Below are 25,918 nucleotides of genomic sequence, written 5' to 3' on the forward strand. Positions count from 1 at the left end.
AAAGCAAGACTTAGCTGTTACTAGTAGGCTAATAGCAATAAATGTCACCTAAACATTTCATGACTCTATGGTAACGGCAGCCAGGCAGCCCTGTTTTGTTTCATGTAGCCTAACAAACCTTTGAAGTTAACATACAGATTTTTTACCAACATATCTACCCAAAATAGACTTCAGACACCCACACACAGTCTAAACATGCATTAAATGGAATGCAAGAGCTTATTTGCACAGTCTGACATATAGACATTTACCTGCAACTGCGAACCTAAAAAAAACCCCGAACAACATGTATTTTTTAAAAAATATTTTAATGCACCATTAATAAAGGGTCCAACGCATTAATACAAGAGAAATATTGCAAATAATATTAAAACTTTAAACCAAAATAAAAGAAATAAAACAACAGAAACAAACATACAAGATAACTGAATGATAGGTATGTACAATTATTTTCTTGCAATGGGAAGTAGGAAAAAGATGAACATATTTACAGACTAGAACCAGTGTGTTTCTACGAGAAACAAACACTTCTACAATATTTACACTTAATTCTTTTAACTTTTTTCGTTTTTTTTTTTTTGTGGTTATGCTTCTGCGGATCAGTTTTAACTGAAAGACTGCAATAAAAATCTACATATTTTACAAGTCTTCCTCTCAAAGGAACAGAATGCTGGCAAGGCCCAAAGTGGAAAATGAGATAAGGAAATGTATACGAGGTCTGTAAACTTTACCAATATTAACTGGAAAAATGGGGAGGAGACAACTAAGGACACATGTACAGACATCACCAACTCTAGTCAACTTTTCCACTTTATTCTTTTGGGGAGAATAAAAAGATATTATGTGATGATATGCACGTCTAAAGCAGTTGCAAAACACTGAACTTGTGTCTGCGTGTATGTAGACACACACACACACAAGCCAAAAAGCAGAGCGCTTAAGCTCACCTTCAGTGGTCCGTAAAAATATTGTGCAGAAGGACCTAAATCTATTTTGACTTCAATTACAGTCTTTTATAACCCCTTCCAAAAGACCCAAATTAAAGCCCGCCTTAGCTGACCTGTAATCTTTATATTGCTAAAATCTTTAAGGAAACGTTTATACTTGTGTATTAAAATGGTAAGTCAATATGGTAAAGTACAGAGTGACCTCTAGAATAACAGTGTTGTTACAGTGTACTGGAGTTGTAACAACTTGTTTATAAAAATAAAATAAAATATCCATGTACAATGTAACAACATAAGATACTAAACAATTTGATAGCAAGTTGATACGAGGGACATCTTAAATTATGATTTTTCAGTTTCCATTCAGTTCAGAGGAAGTTTCAAAGATAATGTGTGCGCTGAAACGGCTTCATTTGAAAAAGGCAGGGGTGAATCTAAACGGTTAATCTGAAGACGACGCAGCAAACAGTGCGCCGAGTGGAAAACTCACATTTCGATGGACTGACAGGCCTCAGAACCAGAAATAAATATACTTCAATAACTAAAATTAGTACTCTCGCTTATGACTGGGGTGTAGTACTACAAAAGTCTTAAATGCATGTTGATAGGTTTTTAAAAGTTTTGCTTGGTTTAAAACTAAAAAGGAGTTTAAGGGTGTCTGCCAAGGTCTACTGTTGTGCACAGAGAGGAATATTTTTGTATGTGGATGGTTGACGCCTTATCAGCTATTTCACAACATGGACCAAGGTCAAAACAAAATACCACACGCAGCTGCAATTGGAGGTTATATATTAGATTATGGCAGGGTCAGGGAAATAAAACATTACTTTCTATGCATAACTCAAGATGTTTTGGCAGTGCTGAGATTTCGATGATGTTGGGCTGCGTTTACTGTACGTATAAACATCTCTTCATGGGAGACCAGGTTTTGTCTAAACAAATGTTTATTTTTATGGTGTATCAGCCCTCTTATCTGTATACTGAAGGTGAATCTTCTCCCATTACAAAGTACACACATTGCTCTGAGAAAAGCAGCTTGTGGACCAGAAAATTTGGCATTTATCAGTGGAAAGGACTTGAACACTTGCTTTAGTTGAGGGTTCCTCTGCAGTTTTCCGTTCCACACAAACAAGGGATTTTGTTCTCTTCAATGGGGAACTTGTAATCGTACGTGATTTCCTCATTTACACCTATAGGCTGCTTGGAGTATATGACTATCTTCTTCTGGGACTCGATGGTGATCACTTTGGCATAGCAGTTGGGCTGTGAGAGAAGCAAATGTGAATAAAATGAAAAACAAATATGCGCTTCATGCCATCTAACACCATCCCTCCAACAGAAACATTGTTCCACTTCATATTTCGGTGGGAAATGGGCTCAACATAAATTAATGAGCTCATTGTATGCTCTTGCTGTAAGCGACGATCCGCATGATGATATCATTATTTCCTTTCACAGATGGGGAAACATAATACAATTTTTCAACCTTTAACATTTTGAAAGCTGTACATTGTTCTTAAACAACACACCCTAACAGCTGAACAATGAAAACGTTTGACTGTGGAAAAAAAGGCTGCTGTGAAGCTCAGGAAAGTTTGCATCAAGGACGCATACGAGCGGGTGCTTATGAGAACGCTTTTAAAGCCTAAAATTACAAATGGGACAACACCCTACGGCAGGGGTTAGCAAGTAAAAAAAGAAATACCCCAACAGTGGTGGATGGTGGGCCAGAACATTGTAATTCATAAAAATTTATACATAAAAAATTGGCATTATTGTTTGGTTTGCAGCTTATTGCATGGACCAAACAAGACGAATGTCTAATGGTCGTATTAAAACAAGTCTTCTCTACACAGATTGACTGGACACAAGTCAAATATCTTTAGTAAAACAATGTAAATAGTTTTCTGCGCAGTCGCAATTGTTTTTAAGCATGCGGATATTTATCTGCATGTTCGTGGTTCTCGCTAACGCATTGTTTTCATGACAGATCAATTTCAGAACGATTCGCTATAAAAAAGGGCCTGCGTGCACGGGACAGATATCATTGGTGACGGGTGTGTACCCCACTGTTAGGGGTAACACATTACAAGTAACGTGCATTACGTAATATATTACTTTTCAGAAGTAAGGAGTAAAGTAACGCATTACTCTATAAATATCCACATTAATATTTGAGTTATTTTTTGAAAAAGTAATGCAAGTTACTTTTCAGTTTAATTAATTTGATTTAAAAAATAATAATGTACTGAATTAAACTGTACGTAGTCACGTACAAAAACGCAGTCTATGTGTGCGGGCTTGAGCAGGAACTGTTTGAGTTAGAAACGCAGATGGCAGGTCAGAGCTTGACAATTTTTGTGATGGAAATATGCAGTTTCTGAATGCAGAACATCTCAGTCATAAAAAACAACCTGCAAGGCCTGAAAGAGATCAAGGCTCAGCCGAGTAAGAAAAAGTAACGCAAAAGTAACGCAAGTATTACTTTCCATGAAAAGTAACTAAGTAACGCAATTAGTTACTTTTTTGTGGAGTAACTTAATATTTTAATGCATAACTTTTAAAAGTAACTTTCCCCAATACTCGTGGCGGGTCATAGGCGAAGTGTCAAAAAAGCAGTTGGACGTGTTACGTGTTGTTTATTTCTGTGCCGAATGCACTTCGCCAGAGTTTGCACAAGTTTTGGAACGTTTTTTTTCGATTACAGGTCCAGCTGACGTTTCAGGGGTTTTCTATACGTATCACTTCTTTATATGGGCACTTCCCCCGGAAAACCCCGCCCACCCGCCAATCAGCGGGAGATGCTAGAACTTGCAAACATCATATCACGCGACATAGCTTTGTTAAATTTTAAAACTCAACAACGGCACGAATGAAGAAGTGTGTTTTTAGATGTAAGGAGAAGAAAGCCAGCCTTATGGAAACAATGGATATAGTTTATTATCCGGGGTAGCAGCGGAGTTTTGCGTGTGTGTTTGATGCGCTGGATTTTCCCAACCGGGTCATGAGTTGCATGCGGTAAGTAAGACTTCTGTTTTATGTTGGAAAAAGGCATGTGCATATTATATAAATGACACAAACATGTAGTGAATCATAAGTTAAACAGTGTTGTATAAAGTGTTGCATGACTCGCACTCGCTCCTCCCGCGGTAGTAACTCCTCCTTTTTCATTTTTTCGTACATTATCGGAAAGATTTGGTAAAGCTAATCTTTCTTTTATAAATCTGATTAAACTAAAGACGCTTCGGAGATATAAAGGATGTAATACTACTCTATAGGTACTCCAGATTAATATCAGAAATGCAGAAACAGTGTGTGTTACGTGTGCTTTAAGAGACATGTGCACACGGTGGCCATTGTAAGTCCACAAAACCGCGACTCCACAAAGTGTACCATTTGGGTCGCTGCCGAAGACATTACAGAGCCTCTTGGTTTAATGTTGTGTTGACTCTAAAGATGAGTTAACGTAATGCTGTTTATTAAAATGTCATTTTCAATGGGAGTGGAAGCAATGTGCATATCAGAAGAGAGACAAATAAATATGTAGGTGTTACTATGAGTTTAATTAATGTGCAGCAGTGGTTAATAAATCGAGCCAAATTGCCACATTTTGTGGCGTCAATGATAGTGTCGTGGTCGACACGGAATAAGTAGCTGCTCCCGATGCCTTCCTGAGCGTAGCGCTTCTCACGATTATCAGCAACCATCTGGCAACAAATACACAATTGATTAACACCACATTAAGCATGTGAGAAGAGAGAGATGTGGTACTTTTACAGATCTACAGTCATGCTATTCAACGACTCCAAAATGTGAATTAAATCATAGCCACGGCAGAGCTGACCAGTCCTAAGCTGTCAACTCGACACATTTTCTTGTGTCAATAATTAACAAGATGAAACTTAAACCATAGAGTGTGCATTACCTGTCTGATATTCTGTCCCACATATTCGATGACCATCTCATCTGCAGCAATGGGCTCCATGGCAAACAGGCCCCATTCGTGAATACGGCTGCGGCCAAACCTCAGCTTCTTTTTACGGAACTGCGGGCAGATAAAATATAACCACAACATTTATGAAACTACTTACTTGTAGCTTTACTAGAACAAGCTGTGTAGAAGGGCTGCACAGTTATCTTGTATACACGCATGTTAGTCTTTTCCAAATATGGTACATGTGGCCATTGGCTTCTTGAAAGAACATGCAACAAAAAATGCAAACCAGAACTGCTTACAGGGCTATTTAGCTTTACAATAACAGCTTTATAATAAAAGGCACTATACTTGTGTCAAACATTAAAGAAAAAGCTCTTCTTGCGAGGTAGAAAGGTGAAGTGTTGCTGAAATCAAAGAACTGATAGCGTGATAGCAAAGTCATGTCATCGAACTCTGGATCATTACCTTAAGCTGGTTGAGTTTCAACAGGTCGGAGTCCATCACTGCTGGAGTGCCAATAGCACTGAGAAGTCGCCGCTGCTCCGAACGCCTTTCAGACAGCAGGCGGTTAGAGCCCTGTTGCAGAGATAGAGATACAAAGCTGTTCAATGTATACCAACGATTGACTCAAACTATAAAAGCATGCCGAAAACACTAAAAGTCTTAAAAATAGTACATAATAAAGTGTTTATAAGTATTTATAATAACAACCAGTTAATTCATCAAAATTTTATTAATTAAACGTGAGCCTACGGCTGTGTCATAGTCCCCAATTTCCAGCACGGTCACTTGCTGGTCTAGGTCGAGGTAGACGTCCTTTTCTTTGCGGCTGATGGCGTAGTAGCCTTCACTTCGAGCACAGCCTGTAACATGCTCTCTTAGCTGCCCAACTGCTGCCTTCTTTTTCCGCCGAGGGTTCGGGATGTTGGTGAGTGCAGGCGAGAGGTTAAGGAACAAAACTCAATGGAAGCCACTATATACACTCAATGACAGAGTTATGCTCTTGGCCTAAATTTAAACTGAACAACAACCTTGCAAAAAACAGAAATGTTTTGGTTTCCCAAAAAGGAGGGGAGACGGCGAGCATGGATCACCGCTGTGCACAAAGATGTTTGGCAGTACTGTTTTCAGTTCAGTGAAATAGTTGATAAGCTTAAGCTATGATTTGAGGTAAAGTATTTACTTGTTACATACTTTGCTTGTTACTACTCGAGAGGGCCTTTGTTGTTTTTAAATCATTACCGAAGTGGGCCACACAAGCTGATGATTGAGTCCAAGTCAATTTACTTTTCAGTTTAAAATCACCTTGCTTTTTTAAAATGACATGCACACAGCGAATGCAGAACCTAAATATATAGGGGTGCTTTGCCGGACAGAGATTAGACTAATCCTAGACTAAAATAAATATAAGAGCTGTCCAAACTAAAAACAACTTGCCCTGACATATCTTAAAATACATCAGTGCCCTTTGTTTTACGTCAAAATCAGGGTTCCCACACCTTAGTTAAACCTTAAATTCAAGTACCTTTCAAGGACTTTCCAGGTCCAATACCCTAAAATTCAAGGACTAAATGTGGGGACACATTTCAAGTAAGAGCAAGGTTACATCGTGTTCCCATTGTTATAGTTCCCTTTCGAGGGGAACTTGCCCTGAATCACTGCGGTGACACTTTGTGGATGCCTCCAGGCGTAAGTGCGTCAATGTTTATATAAAATTCAACCAATGGTGAGGCTTAACAACAAAGACAGGGTGACACAGAAGTCAGGAAGTATATCGCTTTCTAAAATATTGCCAAAGATGGCGATACAGGGACGCAGGAAGTATGGCAAGGGAGACGCTGCATCTCATTCCCTTCTCAGGGAACAACAGTACATAAGTAACCCGAGACGTTTTCATGTGTCAAACACAACTATGCAAAAAAGCATTTTAGTATGAATCAACATTCGCATACAAAAGACATAAGCATTTAAAGCGAACAGTTTAGCATGTGTGCTTAAAAAGTCTAGATTTGTATGATATTATCTTACACTACACAGGGAATAATATGGATTTTTTTCCAGAAAACTTGTTGCATAAAATAGATTCAAGCACTTTCAATGACCTGCATTCTTTGTATGTATATTTTCAAAAACTTCCCAGGGCCTTGAATCCCCCCTCAGATTCACAAACTTTCAAGGATTTCAAGAACCGATGGGAACCATGCAAAATGTAAACAAGTAATGCTTTTAGTAAGGCATGTTGTTTAAAATTAGGGTCTAGTCCTAGTAGCTTAAAATAATCCCTGTCCAGGAAACCACCTCATAGTTTCTCAAATTTATAAAAAAATGATCAAGGTACTACCCTCTTTTGAACTTCCGACCTCCACCCAAACCAACAAACCATGCACTTTCATTTTTTAAGCAACAGAAAGGATATTGGTATGAGGAACCCAGTGTGTGTCATTTAGCCAGTCTGTTCCACGGTCATCTTGTAGCAGTTTCTCGTAGGTGACCCTCAGGAGCCTCATATCTTCCTGGTCCAGGCCAGTGTTCCAGATGTCATACAAAATGGTCATTTGCTCAAACTCGCTGCGGTTCTTGTACGTGGGATGAGGCAAGGGGGCAGGTGTGGGCGTGAGGTCGTGTTTGGGTCGCCGCTGGGTTGAGGGGATCACACCGGCCTCCTGAAGGAAGAGCCGCTCGCTCTTTCTAACCTCTTCCTTTTCAAACTCCAGAGATCTCTCCGGACCAAAGTCGGAGTCTCCCGAGTCTGAGCTGGAACTGGAAAGCTCACCAGACTCCAGTTGCTCCACATCCACATCTTCTTCAAGCTCCTGAACACAGAGTAAATGTAAGGAGTAGAAAATAGAAAGCATGCACAAAAACAAGGACAAAAAAGGGATATTTTGCCACTGCTTGGCAAACTTTTTAGTATTACCCAACAACTCAATTGTGTGTTAAAAGCTGCAGAAGGGTTGTTGTGAAGTTTAGTGGGTTTTTAGGACACAGTTATTTTGCAACAACTGGAAATTTCAAACGGATAAAACAGCATGGTGAAATAACTGCAAAGTGCTACCTTCTGCTACAGACCATCCTGGTACTGATCTGACAGTTAGGCTCCGTTTATAGCTTGATCACAAGTATACGAAAGAAACACATGTGTGTTGACAACTGGTCATTTAAAGTCATTAAAGCATGAGCTAGAGAAATTACGGGTTTAAACTGACGTGCATTGTGCAATATTATGTAAGAGTACTTAAGTATGTTAGTAAACATGCTGCACAATGTTTTGTACATGTACATCTAAGAGCTTTCTCAGAAATGTCATTGGAATTGATAAGATAAGCTTGTGCAATTTTCACATGCTCTCAAAAAGAAACCAAAAAATGAAACAAAAAAAAAAAAAACACGAAGAGCAGCTGCTATAGTTTTATCAATGAAAGCCTGATGTGGCTTTCGCATAGGATGCAATGCGCGCTGCACTATGAAACCCATTCATTTCAATGGCTTGCGCCGCGCGAGGGCGTTTTTTGTTGTGTGGAGCAAAGCGCGAACGCAGCGGTGCGCAGCTTGCACTCACGCCGCGGTCAAGGTTCAAAATAGTTTAACTTTTGCGCTGCACTCTGTGACGATTACCCACGCGGCCAATAGAAACGGGGCATACAAACAAGAAAAATGGACAAAAAGCTTATACTTAGAATTCCCAGAGCTTTATAATACAAGTTTAAGCTCCTACAGAAACATCGGAAAGAAAAGCAGTGTCATGGTAACACGTAGCAATTCAAGTTGGCATGTCAGGTGTGTTTTAAGTCAAGTAGCTTGTTGTAGGTAGGCAGCTTAAAGTTACATGAAATTGAGACGGGCAACATCAGTCTCTGTATTCCTCATCCACTATTTAACCCAAATATAAACACTGTAGTAATTTATTGAAAACCCCACATACTTTGATCTGGCCAGCAGAGCGCAAATTGCTTGGCTGCGCTAAACCCAGCAGCGAGGGAAGCGCACACCGCATCCTATGTGAAAGCCGCATAAAGATAGCACTATACCACTGTGTGTTCGCGTAGAAGTCAGAAACAATGTAAAACATTGTGCTCGAAACAAAGTCCATTACATACAGTGGGGATAATAAGTATTGAACGCGTCAACATCAGTATTAACTCAAGAAGCTAACAAATATAAAGAAATCACAACGTTAAAGTCCATAAATAAAGTTAAATGCAATAAAGTAGAATGACACAGGAAAAAAGTACTGAACACGTTAAGAAAAAAAGCTAGTCACCAAGGCAAAGAACCAGCTGAAAAGTATTTAGGAAGTAACTATATTTTGCTATCTGTAAGAATAATTATCAGCTGGGTTAGTAAATTGATGAGTGTGAAAAACCTCAATGGAAATATATGTACTGAAAAAATGTTGACGTGTTCAATACTTATTTCCCCCGCTAAAAATAGGCGTAGAGTAGGCGGTCTTTTGTGGCTGCAGGAACACTTCTGACCACATGCGCATCTACACCACAAAAGCAATCCGGTCAAACGTGTTTTCGACTACTTTTAAATGTGGTCGAAAGTGGACGAGCTCAAAACCTCATTTACACCTGTCATTAGCGTCGTCCACTTGAACCGAAATGCGTCTTAATACCAAGTGTAACCAGCCCCTTCAGGTTATTCTGTGAAACGGGGGTGTGAACATTATGTCTACTACCACCATACATGGCAAAACGACAAACTAAAACCACGTCACAGGGCATTGACTAAAGATTACCAGGCATTGGGTTTTTTTAAATGAAGACCAAAAAGGACCACAAACCTCTAACTTCCGTTTCCTCTGTTTCTTGACCTGTTTCTCTTTTTGTTTTTTGTTGGCATGCAGTTCCTCATTCTCTTTGTCCTTTCTACTCCTCTTTTTGCTCTTGCCTTTGCCTCGCTCCTCAATCTCCACCTCCCTACTGATTGATTCTTTCCTCTTGTGTGGAGGGCCAAGGGTCTTGGTCTGCGCCCCAGCTGCATCCCTGGCTTCGCCCAGCACACCCATATCTCCCAGACCTGCAGCCTCCGCCCTGCCTGCAAGAGCATCCTCAATGACCTCCTCTGGAGCTTCCTGAACACCGTGCTGGTTGAGGTCTGCAGGGAGCAGGACAGTGGAGTCCTGTTTCGTTCTCTTTTGAGGCGAGGTATAAGGTGGAGTGGGAGGCGTTTTCGAATAGTTGTGTTCTTGCAGAACAAACAGACCCTCTGGATCCAGGAGTGGTTTACGTATGTGTGGGGAGAAGAAGTCTCCTTCTTCCTCTTCTAACTTGTGCTCCTCTGCCTCATCCGAGGTCTCGGTCTCTTCCGAGTCGATATCTGCCTCTGGGTCCATCTTCAACGCCACATCGGCCAATACAGACAGGTCAGGTTTCGAGGCAGAGGCCAGCTGCAGCAGGCTGGATACTCCCAGCTGTTCCCTGAGTTTCAGCCTCTGCTCCAACTCCTCTTCATCCTCCTCATCTTCCTCCTCTTCTTGCAGAGCAGGGTGAGAAGCTGACTGGCTGAGAGTTCGAGGACGGCCACGTGGCCGACCCTTTTGTGTGGTTGGAACAGGAACGGGGTCCTCGTAGGCCATTTTGACCAAGGAGGCATGGTCCAGGGGGAGGTTCTGGACAGTGAGACAAACAGGTGTAGGGGGAGTTCTGGGAGATTCTCTGCCCGCCCCACGTTTGGAGGAGATTTTGGCAGGGGGAGTTTGTGGAGCTGCAGAAGGACCTGGACTCTTTTTGGGCTCATCCGGCCGCAGGGAACGGACAGGTGGTGGGACGGTGAGAATGGTGGAGGGGGAAGCAGGGGAGGCAAGGGCGCTGCCCTCGCTGGGACGGGAAGCGAAGGGGAGGAGCATTGGGAGGGGCTTGGAGGCAGGTGAAACAGTGGATGTGCTTCCAGGGGAAGCTGAAGTTGGAAGGTCTGGAGCTTGAGATTGTAAGGCAGGAGTGGGAGATGGCAAAGGAGCAGATGACAACAGAACAGAGGGCTTGACGTCGTTTTCTTCCGTTGAAAAAGATACCGTCTTGCGCCGCTTCTTTAGTGGCGGGAGGAGGAGTATAGGAGAGGAAGGACGGGGGTAAGGTGAAGATGGAGGCACAGCTGCAGCAGTTTTCTCTTCTTCTAGTAGTGACAAACAGAAAATAGTGTTAACACACTTGTGCATTTCCTCTAATTCCATGATAAAAATGCTTTTCTTTAACAAACCTGGCTTGACTTCTGTAGCAGTCACCGATGATTGGTCAAGGCTTGCTTTGTCCCTGTAAGAGACATAGACATTAGTTATTGTCAACATATCCAGCCATCTTTATTCATGATATCAAGTTTACCTAGACAGACATACCTTTCATCTTTCTCTGCATCCAAAGCCACACTGTCCATTGTAGACTCGTCCATTGTGTCCACTGACTCGCTCTCCGCTGCTGGCTCACCTTCCTCTTCATCCTCCTCATCTGAAGAAGAGGATGAAGAGGACGATGTTGATGAGCTCGCAGAGGAAGAGGAAGAAATGCTCTCATCATCACTGTCTGCACTAAGGGCTTCATCTGAAAAAGAATGCATTAGAAAACTTTATTTCATATCTGCAGGTCAGAAACACATTATCATTAAATGATTGGAAAATACTTAAAAGCTCAAAATAAAGGAGATACTATTTCACCAGGTACAAACAATACTGGCTGCACACAGTGCTGCTATTTGCATCATAATAGCCTTTGGGAACCGGAGTAACAATGACCAAAAAACATAAAAGTATGTTTATTTATAATAAATCATTCATGCGAGCATTTGTACTGGGGTACAAACAGTATTTTCTACTTTTTTATTCTTGATAAAAACTTTAGGTTTGTTTGGTTTCGTTTACACTTAGCATAAACAGTCTCTAGACTGCAAAACAGTCCAAATAGTTTAGCAAGCTTGTCACTTTCACTAATGTAAGAATTTCCAAAGACGTTTTAAAGACTATAAAAAGAAAACAGAGAAAATATTGTTGCATTTTCGCTTCTGTTTTATCTTTAAGTATAATGTGCTTTAATCCAGAAGAAATACAGCTCCCATGTGCACTTGTGTGTTTATAAGAGAGGCTTGCCCTCCTCAGGATTGTGGCGCCATTGACCAATTGTGGCAATGGGCCAAACTACTTTATGTGTCTTTGGATATATTTCTAAAGCATGTGCATATGTTTAATACAGCTCGAAAGAAAAACAGAAGACATATTACCTTCTGACTCATCCACTTTGTCACTGTCTTCATCCTCCTCCTGACCATAAAGGAAAACAATTAACAACAGTTACAATAATGACAATAACATGCCTAAAACCATGGGCGTAATTTCCACTGGGGACAGGGGGACAAGTCCTACCCACTTTTTAAAATCCTGATCGTGTCCCCACACTTTCAAAGTCGTTTGTTTTTAATTTTTTAACCACACATAAGCATCCTTATGGGGCGCCATAAGGGAGGATGCTTAGGACGATTCTAGCGGCCATAACTTTTAAAGTCCCCAGCCATTGACTGTGCCTAGTCCAGTAATGTATATTAAAGCTTCTCACCTTGCAACAGTTTTAAGAAATCAATGTAAATTTATTCTGTAATCTGCTATAGTTGCAATCTTCATTGTAGAATCTCGTTGATAAAAAACAGTGTGAAGAATCATTTAAGAGTTTAGCTGTTTTCTCCGTTTCTCCAGTTCACCATTTCAAAGAATACAATTTGTGAAATCTGTTATTCACCTTATGAATAATAACAATAATAATGTTGTTAATAATAATGTTAATAATAATAAAAATAATAATAGAGGGTATGCACGTGACATCACCTTCGGCGAAAGTGACTGCAGTTACGCCCACTGAGTGGCAAAAGACAGAGCAGCAGAATTTGAATAATGTGTGAAATTAGCGGAAACACAGGAAAAACGCATCTAAATGAGAAAAAGCTGTTGTGTGATAGAACATTGCTTCCCAATCCTGGTCCTCGAGGCCCCCCTCCCAGAAAGTTTTAGATGTCTCCTAATTTAAAACACCTGATTCAACTTATTAGTCTCCTTCCAAAATGGTAAACATGTTTCCCTAACAAGCTGATGAGTTAAATAAGGAGAACATCCTGGGAGGGGGCCTCGAACAAAAAACACCGAAAGGGGAAGTAAATCGATCGTTCATGCCAAAGTCACTGCTTACAGTCACTGAGACCCCTGTGAAAACTACACTAAAGTCTCAAATCTTATTGTGAGCATTACAATTTGATTTCAAGCATTAATATATACATAATATATACCATACTATATCAAGTTTATATGTTCACAGAATGTTCTTTACATTATGTATAGGGTGATTTATGTAGAAAACAGTAAACCTTACAAATAAAGCTTATACATGGTTTAGTAGCATATTCTTATTGGCAGAATGTATCATTATTATTAACTTTATTATTTCCTGTATTTTGTGTCACCATAATCCCTAAACGTATGTAAATGCAGGGAATGGGATTTAAGTCTAAAACATTTTCCCCCACGTTGTGCCCCCCCCACTTCTCAAATCAAAGTTACACCCTTGCCTAAAACCATCTGTTAAGAACTCTGAGACCCCATAACTGATAACGCCCAAAAGAACTTGAGGAATGCTGCCACCTAGCCATTATTTAACGAAATGACACCTAGCAGAAATAACATTTTACATTTCCATATTTAGACATTCAAGAGTACGAAACAAAAAATAAAGACTAGCAATGGTCACATTGACTACATCTAAAAACCTCAAGAACTACTAGCCTGCATAGCATATTTAATTCACTGACGCCCTAATCACAAGCAGAACTGAAAAGGTAATATAAATATTTTAATTAGTAACAATCAGACTACATAAATAGATATGCAAACACAGCCGTAGCCACAAAAACAAACCTTCTCAGAGGAGGAGCCGTCTGACGTTTCTTCTCCCTCGCTGTCCAAGTCATAAGGTTTGCGTGCTTTGGCTCTCCTCCTTCTCCGTGCTGCTCCTCTATCTGCGGTGCGCCTCTCTTCGGTTCTCCCAGCAGAAGTGTCTGCAGGTTTCCCCTGATACGAGTCTGAAGGAAAGAAGAGTAAACGGACAGGATGAGAATATATTGAGAGGTTATAAAAGTACAATTATGTAAACTAGAAAGGGAGCTTCTGCAAACGCATGTTATTAATCTGGTTATAAAGCACTACATATGGGCCATACCCTCATCTTCTTCATCAGGTGGAGTAGAAGGTCTAGCTCTCTTCAGCTCTCCACCCTCTACAAGCTCCTGAGGCTCCTTCCTTTTCACCTGTATTGCACGCTCTATTAGTATTAGCTTCTTTGCATGTGCTTATATAAGCAAATAATAACAAAAAGACTAACAGCGTTGCTGTTTTAAAGGAATCCATGATCTATAAATGCTTAGGAGGTGGGAAATTAAGTCAAGCACCTTAAAAGAAGGCAAGCGCAATGCTCCCCGCAAGGCAAAACCCTCCATGCCTCCACTCTTAGCCCAGTCAACCAGAGACATAAGCGGCTCTCGAGGTTTGTTGCTTGTCTTCTCTTCTTTCTTTTCCTCTTCTCGCACAACCGTCACTCCCCGCATACCTGTCTGGAATGGCTGTTGAAAAATAGCGAAGGAAATTACTAACCCCTTGTTCATAAAGGACTAAAACTATAACCATTTTAAATATAAGTTTATTCAAACTGTGCTGTACATAAAATACACCTTCCAAATTTAAATTCAATTCTACCTTAGCTTTCCTTTCCTTGCGGTCCCACCACTCATCAAAAGTGCCGAAGGCGACGTTCTCCACCATCTTGCGATTAAGGTCCCTCTGCATGATGTTCTTCATTTCCTCTATCAAAGCTGCCAGTACCTGCTGAACTACGGCCTCACAGGGATTGTGCCCCATAATGGCCATCTGGTCACCTGCTGCTCCATACAGCTCTCCGTCTACACCAGGGACCGTGCCAAAGGCGGGTGGAGGGTAGTGGGACGGGTACTGCTGAGGCAGTAGGTGCTGAGGCCAGGGGCTGTGAGGGGGCGGGATGACGTGATGGTGAGGATGAGGAAGCTGAGCGGCATGGGGGTCCGGGTAGGCGTACGGTAAGTGAGGAGGGATGTAGCGGTGGTCCTGGTCATAGTGGGTGGCCACAGTCCCATCTTGGTCCATGTATGGGTGGTGCGGATGGTGGGGAGGGGGTATAGAATGAAGGAGATACGAGGGAGGATATTCAGAGGTGGGCGGGACTTCTGCAGGGGGTGCGGTAGTGCTGTTGGAGGAAGCCAGTCGCATCTGGTGGAGGCGACTGAGCATGTGCGTCTGCATCTGGAATGACATGGGTGCTCCTCCGCTGTACTGGCTCATGAGCTCCATGGAGCTGGCGTAGTCGTACATGTGGTGTGGCAGGGGAGGAGGGTACTCGGGGTGCAGCTCCATGTGAGCAAGCGGAGGGGGTATGCCAGGGGGTGGAGGAGGCTGCAGAGAGAAGCCGGGCGGAGGTGGAGGAGGGAGGTGAGGAGGGTAAGATGGGATGGGTGGAGGTGGCATAGTGGTGTTGAAATGCTGGCTGGTGTCGGGGGGAGGACTGGCAGAGGGGTCTGGAGTTTGGGAGGGGAGAGCAGATTGTGAGGAGGTGGCTGGCGATGAAGAAGAGGAGGCAGCGGGATGGGGTGTTGCTGTGTTGATGGTGTTGTCATCTTCATCTGATATTTCCATGTCCTCCCCAGAAGAGCGAGGAGATGGCTGAGAAGAAAGGGTGTGAAAACTTCATTAAACATAGTGACTAAAAGTACCATATTTCACTTCATTTCAATAATCCACTTTACAAATACTACATAACTAGCTTTGGAGCTATATGTCAACTAACTGTTTATTTTCAACTTTGTGTCAACTAGTCAGTTAGTAAATTAGACTGTTAGGGTTAGGGAAGGGTTTTTTGTTAGTAGACCAAGTTGAAATTATACTAATAGTCAGCAGAATGTCTGGGATTGTTGAAGGATAATAAGCAGACAGTCAACTAATACTGTAATGACTGGCAGTTGATAAGCAGTGGCAAAGTTATTTATAGTTAGTAGATCTAATATGGATTATCAAATTAATGTGTTAAAAAGTGTTACCAACACCTAAGCAAGAAACAATAATAGGATTTTAAACATGAAAAACAATACTATAACAAAGATTAAGAGAAAGCGTGATTTTTTTGCCACGTGAAACAGAATATTTTCAGAAAAAAAATGTAGGGCAGGACTTTGAACCATTTTGGCAGAAAAATTAGACATTTCATAAGAGTGAAGTCAGTAGTATTAATGCTTGCAGCAGATTGTGTAGGACTACTTCTCACCAGACAAGACTACCATCACACACTGTGGAGGACTTTTTAACTGAAATCAAGTTTACTGAGTCTTTTCTGATATAAATATGCATTATTGCAAAAGTACTAGGGCTGTGCAATAAAAATCGGCTGTGATTCTCACGCGTGTTTTATTAGTAAAGCCGGTTCCTTGATTAGTAGTAAATCGCCATCACCTGCTTTCAGATGGAGCGGCAAAATTGCATAGATTATCGGGTGTCGATTTTCCTCGATTATGAACGCGATTTTGCCTAGCTTCTCTGTAAAATACGGCTCTGTGTAGTAAATGCCCAGTTTTGCACAGTCCTAAAAAGTACTGTATCAATGCACCTGCCAAATAAATAAATGCATTGTTATTACAATGCATTTGTCTAATGCTGCGTGCACACACCCATGGACTAGCAACGACAGAGTGACACAATCTTATTTATTTCAATGGAAGCTTGGAGACATCCGGTGAGACCAGCGACACTAACTAGGGATGTGCACGAATAGTCGAATATTCGATCTGCAAAAATAATTTGAAAAGAAAAAATGCTATTCGAATGTTTGTTTGTTTTAAATGCGCCTTCACAGGGTTAAGGCTACTGCTCATTTAATGCTTTTCGCTTCACCTTTACGGCCTTTTATTGTAAAATATACATGAAAATTAACTTGTATGTATTTCTGATTGTTTTGGCAGTTTAGATCGCAGACTAATTTAAGTATTTTGTCCACTGGTTATTTAAACATGCTGCCCCACCGCATCAGTGCATCATGAAAAATGTGTTCGCTTCCTGACAACCCTACTTTATTTTGCTAATACAGAGCTAAACAAAACAGACACTGAGACAAACAAAACAGACACTGAGAACAAACAAAACGGAGAACATTTATTATATGCGGTGCTCTGTGGAAAATTAACCAGATAACTGCAGATAACTGTTTAACAGCAAACAGTAGAAATAGCTCAGTCTTTGCGAAGTGTTGTTAAATTAAGCTCGTAACTTTGCACAGTCAGCAATAAGGTATCAAGTCAGCTTAACGTTATTTTGTAAAATAATGTAAAATTGAAATATTCTTGTTTGATCTGTCTGTTGTCCTTACCGAATAACCATGGAGCAGAGCTTTCTCCGCAGCCAGCATATTGTAGCAATAAAGAACAGGCTTTTACCAGAGCAGGTAGGCTAAATACAGTTGTCTTTCTTTACAAAAACATGTCAAAAGAAGATATTCATATGCCGACTGTGCAGTCTGTTATGTAGTCTATGTTATTTCCTTCGCTCCGGGCTTTCACTTGGTGTTTCGAGTCCGTTTACATGATGAAACAACTTTATATCAGGTCCTCAAACTTTAAACTTAGCTTGGGGTTAGGGTATAACATTTGGAATAATTTCTGTAAGATCGAACAGTACTGAATTTGCTCTAACAACCGACTTGAAACACCAAGGATTTCACTCAGCCTTTGCTTCGGTTGTATATATATAAGGCTCAAATATTTGATTATTACACATTATTACTTTAAACTTCAAAGGACTTGAGCAACCGCTAAATATTAATTAATAGTGAAAAAAATTGCCACATTTTTTATTTAATTATTTAAACATTGGTGGTAGGGCTGCATGATAAATCGCATGCGATACCACGTGCATCACATCAGTAATGACGGTTCCTTGATTAGTATTAAATCGCCAACAGCTGTTTTTAGATGGCGCAACGGTGAGTGCATTTACGTCTTACGCCGATTATGCTTAATAAACTGATATGACGTGGGGTCATGTAAACGCATAAAATGGTTTTCTTTAATCGTGGAAAGCCCATAAACGGGGTAAGCAAAAACCGGTCGGCAGAGGTAGTTTTTTGCTCATTACCACGATTTCGCGTGGCATTTAAACACCTTAACCGGCTTTCTCATGGTTTTGTCCATGTGCGCATGTCTCCGCGTGTGAAAGATAAACGTCAGACGCGGAAGTAAGCGCAAAGTAACGCATTAAAGTCTCTGCTCTACTAAAGCAGTTGGCAGAGAAACTGCGAAAATAAAACTGATGTTATATTTACAGGTTCTGGAGACACGAAAAGAGATAAAACAATATAGCTTAAGACAGATATGCTGCCGGCTTTTTGATCAACTATTATGTACTATATGCGATGACGTCACTGCCTGCGAGAAACCTGACAAATCTCCAAGTCCCATGTAAACGCAGTTGTCTGCATAGGGGGTTTATTGATTTGCATGTAAACGCATGAAAACAGTTTATTATAATAAGCAGATTTTTGATAGTTATCCGCTTATTCTGTGCATTTAAACGTACTCATTAACTGCACAGAGCCGTAGTTCCCTGACAAGCTGGGCCATATCGCATTCATATCGCAGGCGATACGTCCCCGATAATTAATGCAAAATTGCCCCGATTGTCAGTGAAATACGGCTCTGTGCAGCGATTTAATACTAATCAAGGAACCGGCATTACTGACGAGATGCGTGTGACAAACACATGGGATTTATCGTGCAGCCCTAATTGGTGGGGTGAGAGTATGAACTTTTAAAAGTTGAAAAATAAAGACCACCCTACTGCACATCTCACGTTTATGTACGTGACCAAGGTGACACAATTTGTTTTAAAAGTTTTTTCACTGATTTTGTGGTCAATTCCAACTTCCTTACTGCAAGTTCACACTTATCCAACGAATTTCAACCAACCCCAACATTCTAATTGGAAATGAATGATTTTGTTGCCATTTGTTGGATTTTTGCCAATGAGTTTGTTGGGTCGGTGTGAATTAGCCTTAACATGTGTAATATCAAAATAATCAAAGTGCTCACCTGAGCCTCTCCATTGTAGGTTGGTGGGGTGCGTGGAGCCCTGTGTGGGTCAGAAGTGTGGTCCTCTTCAGAGGGAGGCATTTGGCCCTGAAGAGAATCAGATACTAATCCGTGGGTGGAAGGAGTGGAGGCGACGACCTCTGGAGGCGTTTTCCTGCCTCCACCACCTTGCCTTTTATCCCTGCCTCGGCGTCCATCTTTCTCTCGCTCTCCTCTTCTTCTCTGTAGCTCTCCCTCTGTCGCTCTTTGTTTTTTGTGGCTAGGCCTTTCTCCATCCTCTGCTCTCAGTTTGTTTTCCCTTCCCGTTGTATTCCCATCTACTTTTCCTCTGTCTCTATCCTCCTCGTCATCCTCATCATCTGAGGCCAGAAAAGAAAACTTGGACTTTTGATCCTTTAGCAACATTTCAATACGCGAGTCCAAACTGCTGCTGTGGTGCATGAACGGTAGGCTCTCATTGGTGGAGTCTGGCTCTGGGGAGGAATCACGCTGTGGAGGAGGTGGAGAAAGAGATGCTGTTGAGGAGGGAAGGTGGTGAGGCAGGGAGGTGGAGGAAGGTGAAGTGGAAGATGATGGGATAGAGGCGTGGGGAGGGGAGGAAGTTGGAGGTGTACGAGGGGGACGGGGCGGTGTACTTGGATGGCGTTTAGGTTTGGTCCACTGTTCGTCTCGGACGGGGCTCTCCTGGCCGAAATCCAGAGACCCGAGCGTTTCAGCCACGGCGGCTGCGATGACGGAGGCTGGCGGAAGAGGAGGAGGTGGAGGCGGAGGAGCCAGGGGCGTGTGGTGAGATTGTGTCCGATAATCATTGTCCATACTCCCTCCCATACCAAAGCCTCTCTCACCTACACCCTGCTGGGGACGGAAGGCTGGTGAAGGCTCCAGCCGTGAGGAGGAGGGTGCATCGTAAGGCGACAGGTCTTTTGATGATGGGTATCCTCCATATGATGAGGTGGCAGAGGGGGGAGAAAGACTGTTGGATGAGTGGTGGCTGGAATTTGAGTGACCTCCATAACGTGGGTCAGAGTTGTTGGGGTAGTCTCCTTCCCGGTCTCTCTCCCAGTCCCGGTCTCTGCTGCTCTTGCGCCTTCCGCTGCTGTGGTGGTTGTGATGGTGGTTTCGATGTCTCCCGTGGTCTCCCGAGCGAGAGCCTGAACTGTCCCGTCTGTACGGTCTGCCATCCCTGTCTTCCCGACGGTCAGAATGATGCGAATGGTATGATTTGGAGGAGGAAGAGTTTGTATCCTGTTGGTAGTGGTAAGATGAACGACGGGAGCTTATTCCACCTCCATATCGACCACCTGAATCTCGGTCCCTATCCCTGTCTCTTTCCCGGTGTCCCCGTTCTCTGTCTCTCTCTCGCTCTCTTTCAGAAAGAGGCAGCTGCTCATACTGTGATCCTGGAGGTGGCATAGGGGGATGTAACGGCATATGTATCCCTGACCCTCCAACACTGGGATAGGGATAAGGAGGTTCATTAGGTCGGAAAGGTGCCGATGGAGGATAGCCTGGCCGACCTCTGTGGTACATGGAGGGTTCCTGTGGAGGTGGAGCGTGTGGGTCGTCATGGTATCGTGGGGGTTTGAATCCAGATGAGGAGGAAACAGCTGAAGAAGAGCAGGAGGAGGATGGAAGCATATCCTGTGGAGGATAGCTGCTGCTGAGTGGAGCACTGTTAAAACCACTGTTCCTAAGAAGACAGACAATAGAAAATTATTTTTTGAAACACAAAATTCCTAATTAAAATTTAATTGATATATATTCTGAAACCAACCTCCCCACAGAGAAGCCTGAATCCTGGGAGAAAGGGGTTCCAGTGCGAGGGGTGTAAGGAGTGCCTCCACCTTGTGAAGAAGCAGAGGAACCAGGGGTAAAAGGTCCTCCTAGTGAGGATGGAGGAGTGTCTACACGCTGGTCCCCAAACCCAGTGTCCACAGAACAGGGGGTGGTGCTTCCAGGGTTGAGAGGGGCAGCAGCAGGTGCTATCATCTGGTCTGTCGAGAGCCTCCGCCGAATATCAGACGACTAAACGATAGAAAAAAATAACAGCCATTAGATATCTTAATAAAGAATAAACCAAGCCCAGAGAATAGAAAAAACCTGACCTGAAGTCCACTCATTCTTGTGATACAATATTGCATATGCTTTAAAAAACAGCATATAACGATTAATGGCGATTAATCTATAGCAAAATAAAAGTTTTTGTTTACATCATATATGGGTGTTAACTGTGTATAATAATTATGTATTGCATGTATATCTTTAAAAAATATATATACTAAGTATTTATATATATATATATATATATATTTATATATAAATAAATAAATATGCACACATGCATGTATAACTTTAAAAAATAAATAAATATACATAAATATATAAATGTATATGAAGAATCTGTTTTTTTAATTGTTCAGAAATCTCGTTTTTTGGTTGTGCATTCCAATTAATATAAATTAAATTGCAGTTGGTTTGTTTTGATTTAAACCTTCATAACTTAAAAAATACAGCTTAGTAGCACCATAAAACAAAATAATAACACAATAACATAATAATAAACATGTTTTGACAAAAATGTTAAAAAATGGATTTATCTCGTTTTGCAACGAAAATCTTCATATACACAACATTTCTTAAATATATACATGCATGTGTGTGCATTTATTTATACAAAGTTATTATACACAGTTCACACACATATATGATGTAAACAAAAACTTTTATTCCGCAATAGATTAATTGCTATGCATCCCTAAGCACAATACAATCTATTTCCTGAAAGTAAAGATCAAGATCAAATGTGATTAGAAAAGTAGTATATCCAAAAAATTCCTACTATTTGAACCAGACGTTGGCTTCAAAACTGTCATTATTTAAAGCAATCGAAAATATCAATAGATATGTGTGGGAACATATAACGTGGTTACTGAACATAACATAAAAACTCTCTAAACAGCCATTAGAAAAGCATTTACTCCTTTCATCTACAAACACAAATTGGTTTTGTCACTACAGCTGAAAATCTTAATTGTGTAATTCTATGAGAAAAACTTGAGGTCAAACATTTCATATTTCAGACTGTATACTGGTCAGCACTATTTTATGTTTCTGTCCTGTAGCGTATTGCGTAGTGTCTTTTGTCTGCCACTGTTTGCACTAGGTTGCACAAATGCACTTTATGTGGCAAGGTTAAACTACTTTTAGCTCTGTAATGTTTTATGTAGTTCAGTGTCTATATGTAGTACCAACGTTGTCTCATTTTACTTGTACTGCACTACTATATAGTTGGGAATAAAGCTTCTTGTCTCGACTATTCCACCCATTGTCATTATAAAACCAATGTGTTTTGAGTTTATGAGTAACTGTAACTTACAGTATGAACTACTCAGCATTAAAAAGCTTGTAAAAATGTCTCTTTCTGCAAGGGTACAGGTATTTTGGCCAGGGGGCACCACACAGGGGCATCATTTATACTAAAGCAAAGGATTCTTTAGGTTTGTTTGTGTACTCACCGTGTCGGGCTGGGCTGGGGCAGGGGGCTGAAACTTCTCTGTGAGAGCTTTGCCTCCAAGTGGCACAGTCTGAGGGGTGTATGATCCACTAACTATGAGGTCATAGTATTTCATCCGCTGTTGGCCTGAATGAAAACACATGTATAGAAATATTATGCAATATTTGACCTGTGCATCTTTAAAAAACAGCTTTTCCTTACACAAATTAAAAATAATAAAGGAATAGAAATACAAAATCCAATATTATAGTACTTTGAATATTTTCAAAAACATTTGAAGACGCTCAGATGCAAAAACCACTAAATACCAAAAATGAGATAAGGATATTGACCGAATGCTCTTAGCACATATTGTACATTTGACAAATACTTTCAAATTTGCATAATCCCGCACTCAGGCTATTGAGAAAATCCATGTTTTGGCAGAACGATGAAAAAATGCTCTTTTACAAATACAAACATGTCAAGATACACTTATACCTTGTTCACACAGTCAGTCCAAATCCGATTTTAGAGCATATTTGATTTGACCAACTCACAGTCCATATTGTGTATCAAAACTTTTCAGATCCGATCTGTGCGTCCTGTAGCGTTCTACTGTTTTCCTGATTATCTGGCAATGAATGACAGCGCGCTGGCATGACAATCTGCCTTAACATCTGACGTGTTTACGTTTTACGTGACACCACAGCATGAAGTAACCGAAAAGCTACACAAATGCGATCAGAGTGGTAAGACTGAATTGGATTTCCAGAAATGCGATTTGAAAAGGATTTCAAACCACCTCTGGATGCAGCCTAAAACGGATTAGAAAAATCGATTTCATGTGGTTTTTGGCCGTTCACACATTCTAAATATGATGTGATTCCAATCGGATACGCACCAAAATCGGATCTGGACTGACAGTGTGAACAAGGTATAAGAGGTTTTTGTCTCTGAGCTCCTCATTTGTTTATTAGATTACAAAGAAATGTACCTTTTATATCCAGCTGGACATGGACAATGTTGCCCATGACAGATGTATTGTGCAGATGCTTGACTGTATCTTTGGCCCCTCTAGTGCTAGTGAAGAGGACACGGGCCAAGCCCAAGTGCTTTCTTGTCTTGGGATGAAACAAAATCTCCATTTCCTCAACCTCACCAAACTTGGCACACATCTCTGCCAGGAACGGCTCTTTGATGTTATCATTTAGCCTTGCGAACGTCACTTCCTTAAGCGGAATAGGGCCTACATAATACTCATCCAGCTATAGGCAAGAAGAAAACCAAGGAACAGATTAAATAAGTGGAACACAAACACAGAGAAACTACTAAAGCTGTAAAATAAATACAATCGACAGAAGAGACAAAAATACCTTAAATTTGGGTACTGGTAGTGACAGCTCTGTGTGTCTGGACCAGATTCTGCGGGGTCTTGGATCACGCAAATCCCCCACAGCTGGGAATCCTGAATCCTAATAAGGAACAGAACAAACAATGCAATTAAAAATCAAATCTATAAATGAATAATATACAAAGTTAACATAAGACAAGTGGCCCAGTATGATTTTTTTAGAGATCCATAAAATGTACATACCTGTATATTAAAATGAATCCCATCGTATCTGTAAATCTTTTGAGTAACCCTTCGGAGAGCAGGGTCTTGTACTAGTTTATAGCTTTTCCACTGTAGACTGAAAGTTCGCTGAGTGTCCACCCCACTGTCCGGATCCATGCTATAACTGCAGAGAGATAGAGGAGACTGAATTGATAAGCAAATGTTCACAGGACTCAGTGTATTAGTAGTTTTAATTGATGGCTCATTGCATTCACTAAATAGCTATAAGCAGTTTCTGCAGAACACTTCAGTTTGACAACTTTTGAATTAAAACACAAACATTTAAGAATAGGGGTGTTATAAGGTCCCACCTTAAAAGTTAAATTATTTAAAAACCACACACAAAATTAGAGCGGTTTTCATATGTGCCATCTCTTCGTTAAAATGCTGATAATATTTTACTGTCAACCATTTGACATGATGATCTAACGCCCCTTAAATTAAAGTTGGGTAAAGATGCCACATTCTCCTAAAATAGTTACTCACATACAATACATCAAGAACTAAAACACAGCTCACTAACGTTACATACTTTTACGAAGGAATACGCAAACAAAACCGCGGTATAAACAGAAATCTATTACCTGACATATTGACTAGTAGCATAACAACAAGCTAACATAATAAACATTGAAGCTACTAGCTTCTTACAGCGTGAGCTAGCTAAACACTAACTTCAAAAAGATGTGACAGCAACGTACAGCATATAATCCAGTTACTTCCAACAAACCGATTCACACAAATTTGAGCGACTAAAACCAAGTACTCTTCAATAATGTCCCAAAAGACTCACATAACGGAGCGCGCGTCTTGAGGAGGTTTGCCCGCTTCGACAGACACAGCGGACGGCTGCTAGCTCGCTACAGCTAGGCCTGTAACGTACGGTTAAAAACAGAGAATCCTCACTTAAAATCTAGCTCCGTTTTTGTGTGTGCGCCCTAAAACTGGTCTAAGACAGCGTCGCTTGTATTCCGATGCAACATCGAGGCATCATACGCCTTTATTTTCCACAAGAAAGCGCAATATCCATAACATAAAAACATAATACAGTGAGCGGCCATCGCGTAACTAACCTGTGAGCCTCGCCTGTACGCCATCAGTCACTAGAAACAACATTCGTTGCATTGGCGCTAGCATTTTCCACACAATTCATGACTTTTTGCATTTATTAAATTGCGTTACATGAAATTACGATTTAAAAAAATAATAAATATCAAAATGTTAATGTACTTTGACATTAATCTATTTTATGCGTTTAATTGTCTTCACAGACTTCAACATATCTTTTCGAACGCTGTAATCTATACGTTTTTTTGGCGAATCTGCGTTTCATTTCAATTTGCGTCATTTGAGTCACAAAGCCATGTTGTAGCTGCGTGTACTTACAAGCAAATATGACATTGCTAGTTAAATGACACAATTTTCTCAAATTTTTTTATTAATTATTTATTTATTTATTTTAACGCTGGCTAGTTGATTGTGTAATAACTATACAATTTTTGTTTAATTGCAATGTTTCTCATTGTACTGTTGTATTATGGCAAATAAAAAAAGCCTAATGACAAGAAAAAAGTGTACATGTTTTTTTTTAAATAAATAATTCACGATTTATAGCGTTTATTAAAACGCCTAAAAGTACATACAAAAATATTAAGCAAATAGAAAACCTACGTAAGTAAATAGATTTAACAAGTTTAGAAGAAAAGTTTAGAGGATAAATGAAAAAGTGACACCTTACAGCTACTCAAACTAACGATTTGATCGGCAAATTGAAAGCAAAATGTATATACATG

At 40.7% G+C, this 25,918-nt stretch overlaps 1 protein-coding gene across 3 annotated transcripts; it reads right to left on the minus strand.

The window, feature by feature from the left end:
- Positions 1-289: 289 nt before the first annotated feature.
- setd1a (SET domain containing 1A, histone lysine methyltransferase) lies at positions 290-25,349 on the minus strand. 3 transcript variants are annotated; one of them, XM_055193826.2, is made up of 21 exons: positions 25,199-25,349; positions 24,105-24,249; positions 23,884-23,982; positions 23,505-23,775; positions 22,530-22,654; positions 20,789-21,039; positions 19,015-20,704; positions 14,609-15,604; positions 14,305-14,475; positions 14,076-14,163; positions 13,775-13,938; positions 12,097-12,136; positions 11,222-11,423; positions 11,086-11,138; positions 9,671-10,998; positions 7,301-7,697; positions 5,638-5,816; positions 5,350-5,460; positions 4,873-4,992; positions 4,517-4,654; positions 290-2,210 (listed from the first exon to the last, which is right to left on the minus strand). In XM_055193826.2, exons 2-21 carry the CDS (start codon positions 24,240-24,242, stop codon positions 2,037-2,039), a joined length of 6,735 nt encoding a protein of 2,244 aa, XP_055049801.2. In that variant the 5' UTR covers positions 24,243-24,249; positions 25,199-25,349; the 3' UTR covers positions 290-2,036. The 3 variants fall into 3 exon arrangements, with proteins under 3 accessions (XP_055049801.2, XP_055049799.2, XP_055049800.2); XM_055193824.2 differs by having other exon boundaries at positions 9,671-11,001; XM_055193825.2 differs by lacking the exon at positions 25,199-25,349 and adding an exon at positions 24,919-25,190 and having other exon boundaries at positions 9,671-11,001.
- Positions 25,350-25,918: the final 569 nt, after the last annotated feature.

This window comes from Misgurnus anguillicaudatus, chromosome 19 (assembly GCF_027580225.2).
Source record: "Misgurnus anguillicaudatus chromosome 19, ASM2758022v2, whole genome shotgun sequence".
Taxonomy (NCBI): Eukaryota; Metazoa; Chordata; class Actinopteri; order Cypriniformes; family Cobitidae; genus Misgurnus; species Misgurnus anguillicaudatus.

What these genes read in the sequence shown, in the direction of transcription:
- setd1a (XM_055193824.2), bottom strand. Translation starts at nt 24,242, where the DNA reads ATGGATCCGGACAGTGGGGTGGACACTCAGCGAACTTTCAGTCTACAG. An exon ending in TGTCCAGCTGGATATAAAAG is followed by an intron (nt 22,655 to 23,504) that starts GTACATTTCTTT and finishes GTTTTCATTCAG; the next exon opens with GCCAACAGCGGATGAAATAC. An exon ending in CAAAGTGGATGAGTCAGAAG is followed by an intron (nt 11,424 to 12,096) that starts GTAATATGTCTT and finishes ATTCTTTTTCAG; the next exon opens with ATGAAGCCCTTAGTGCAGAC.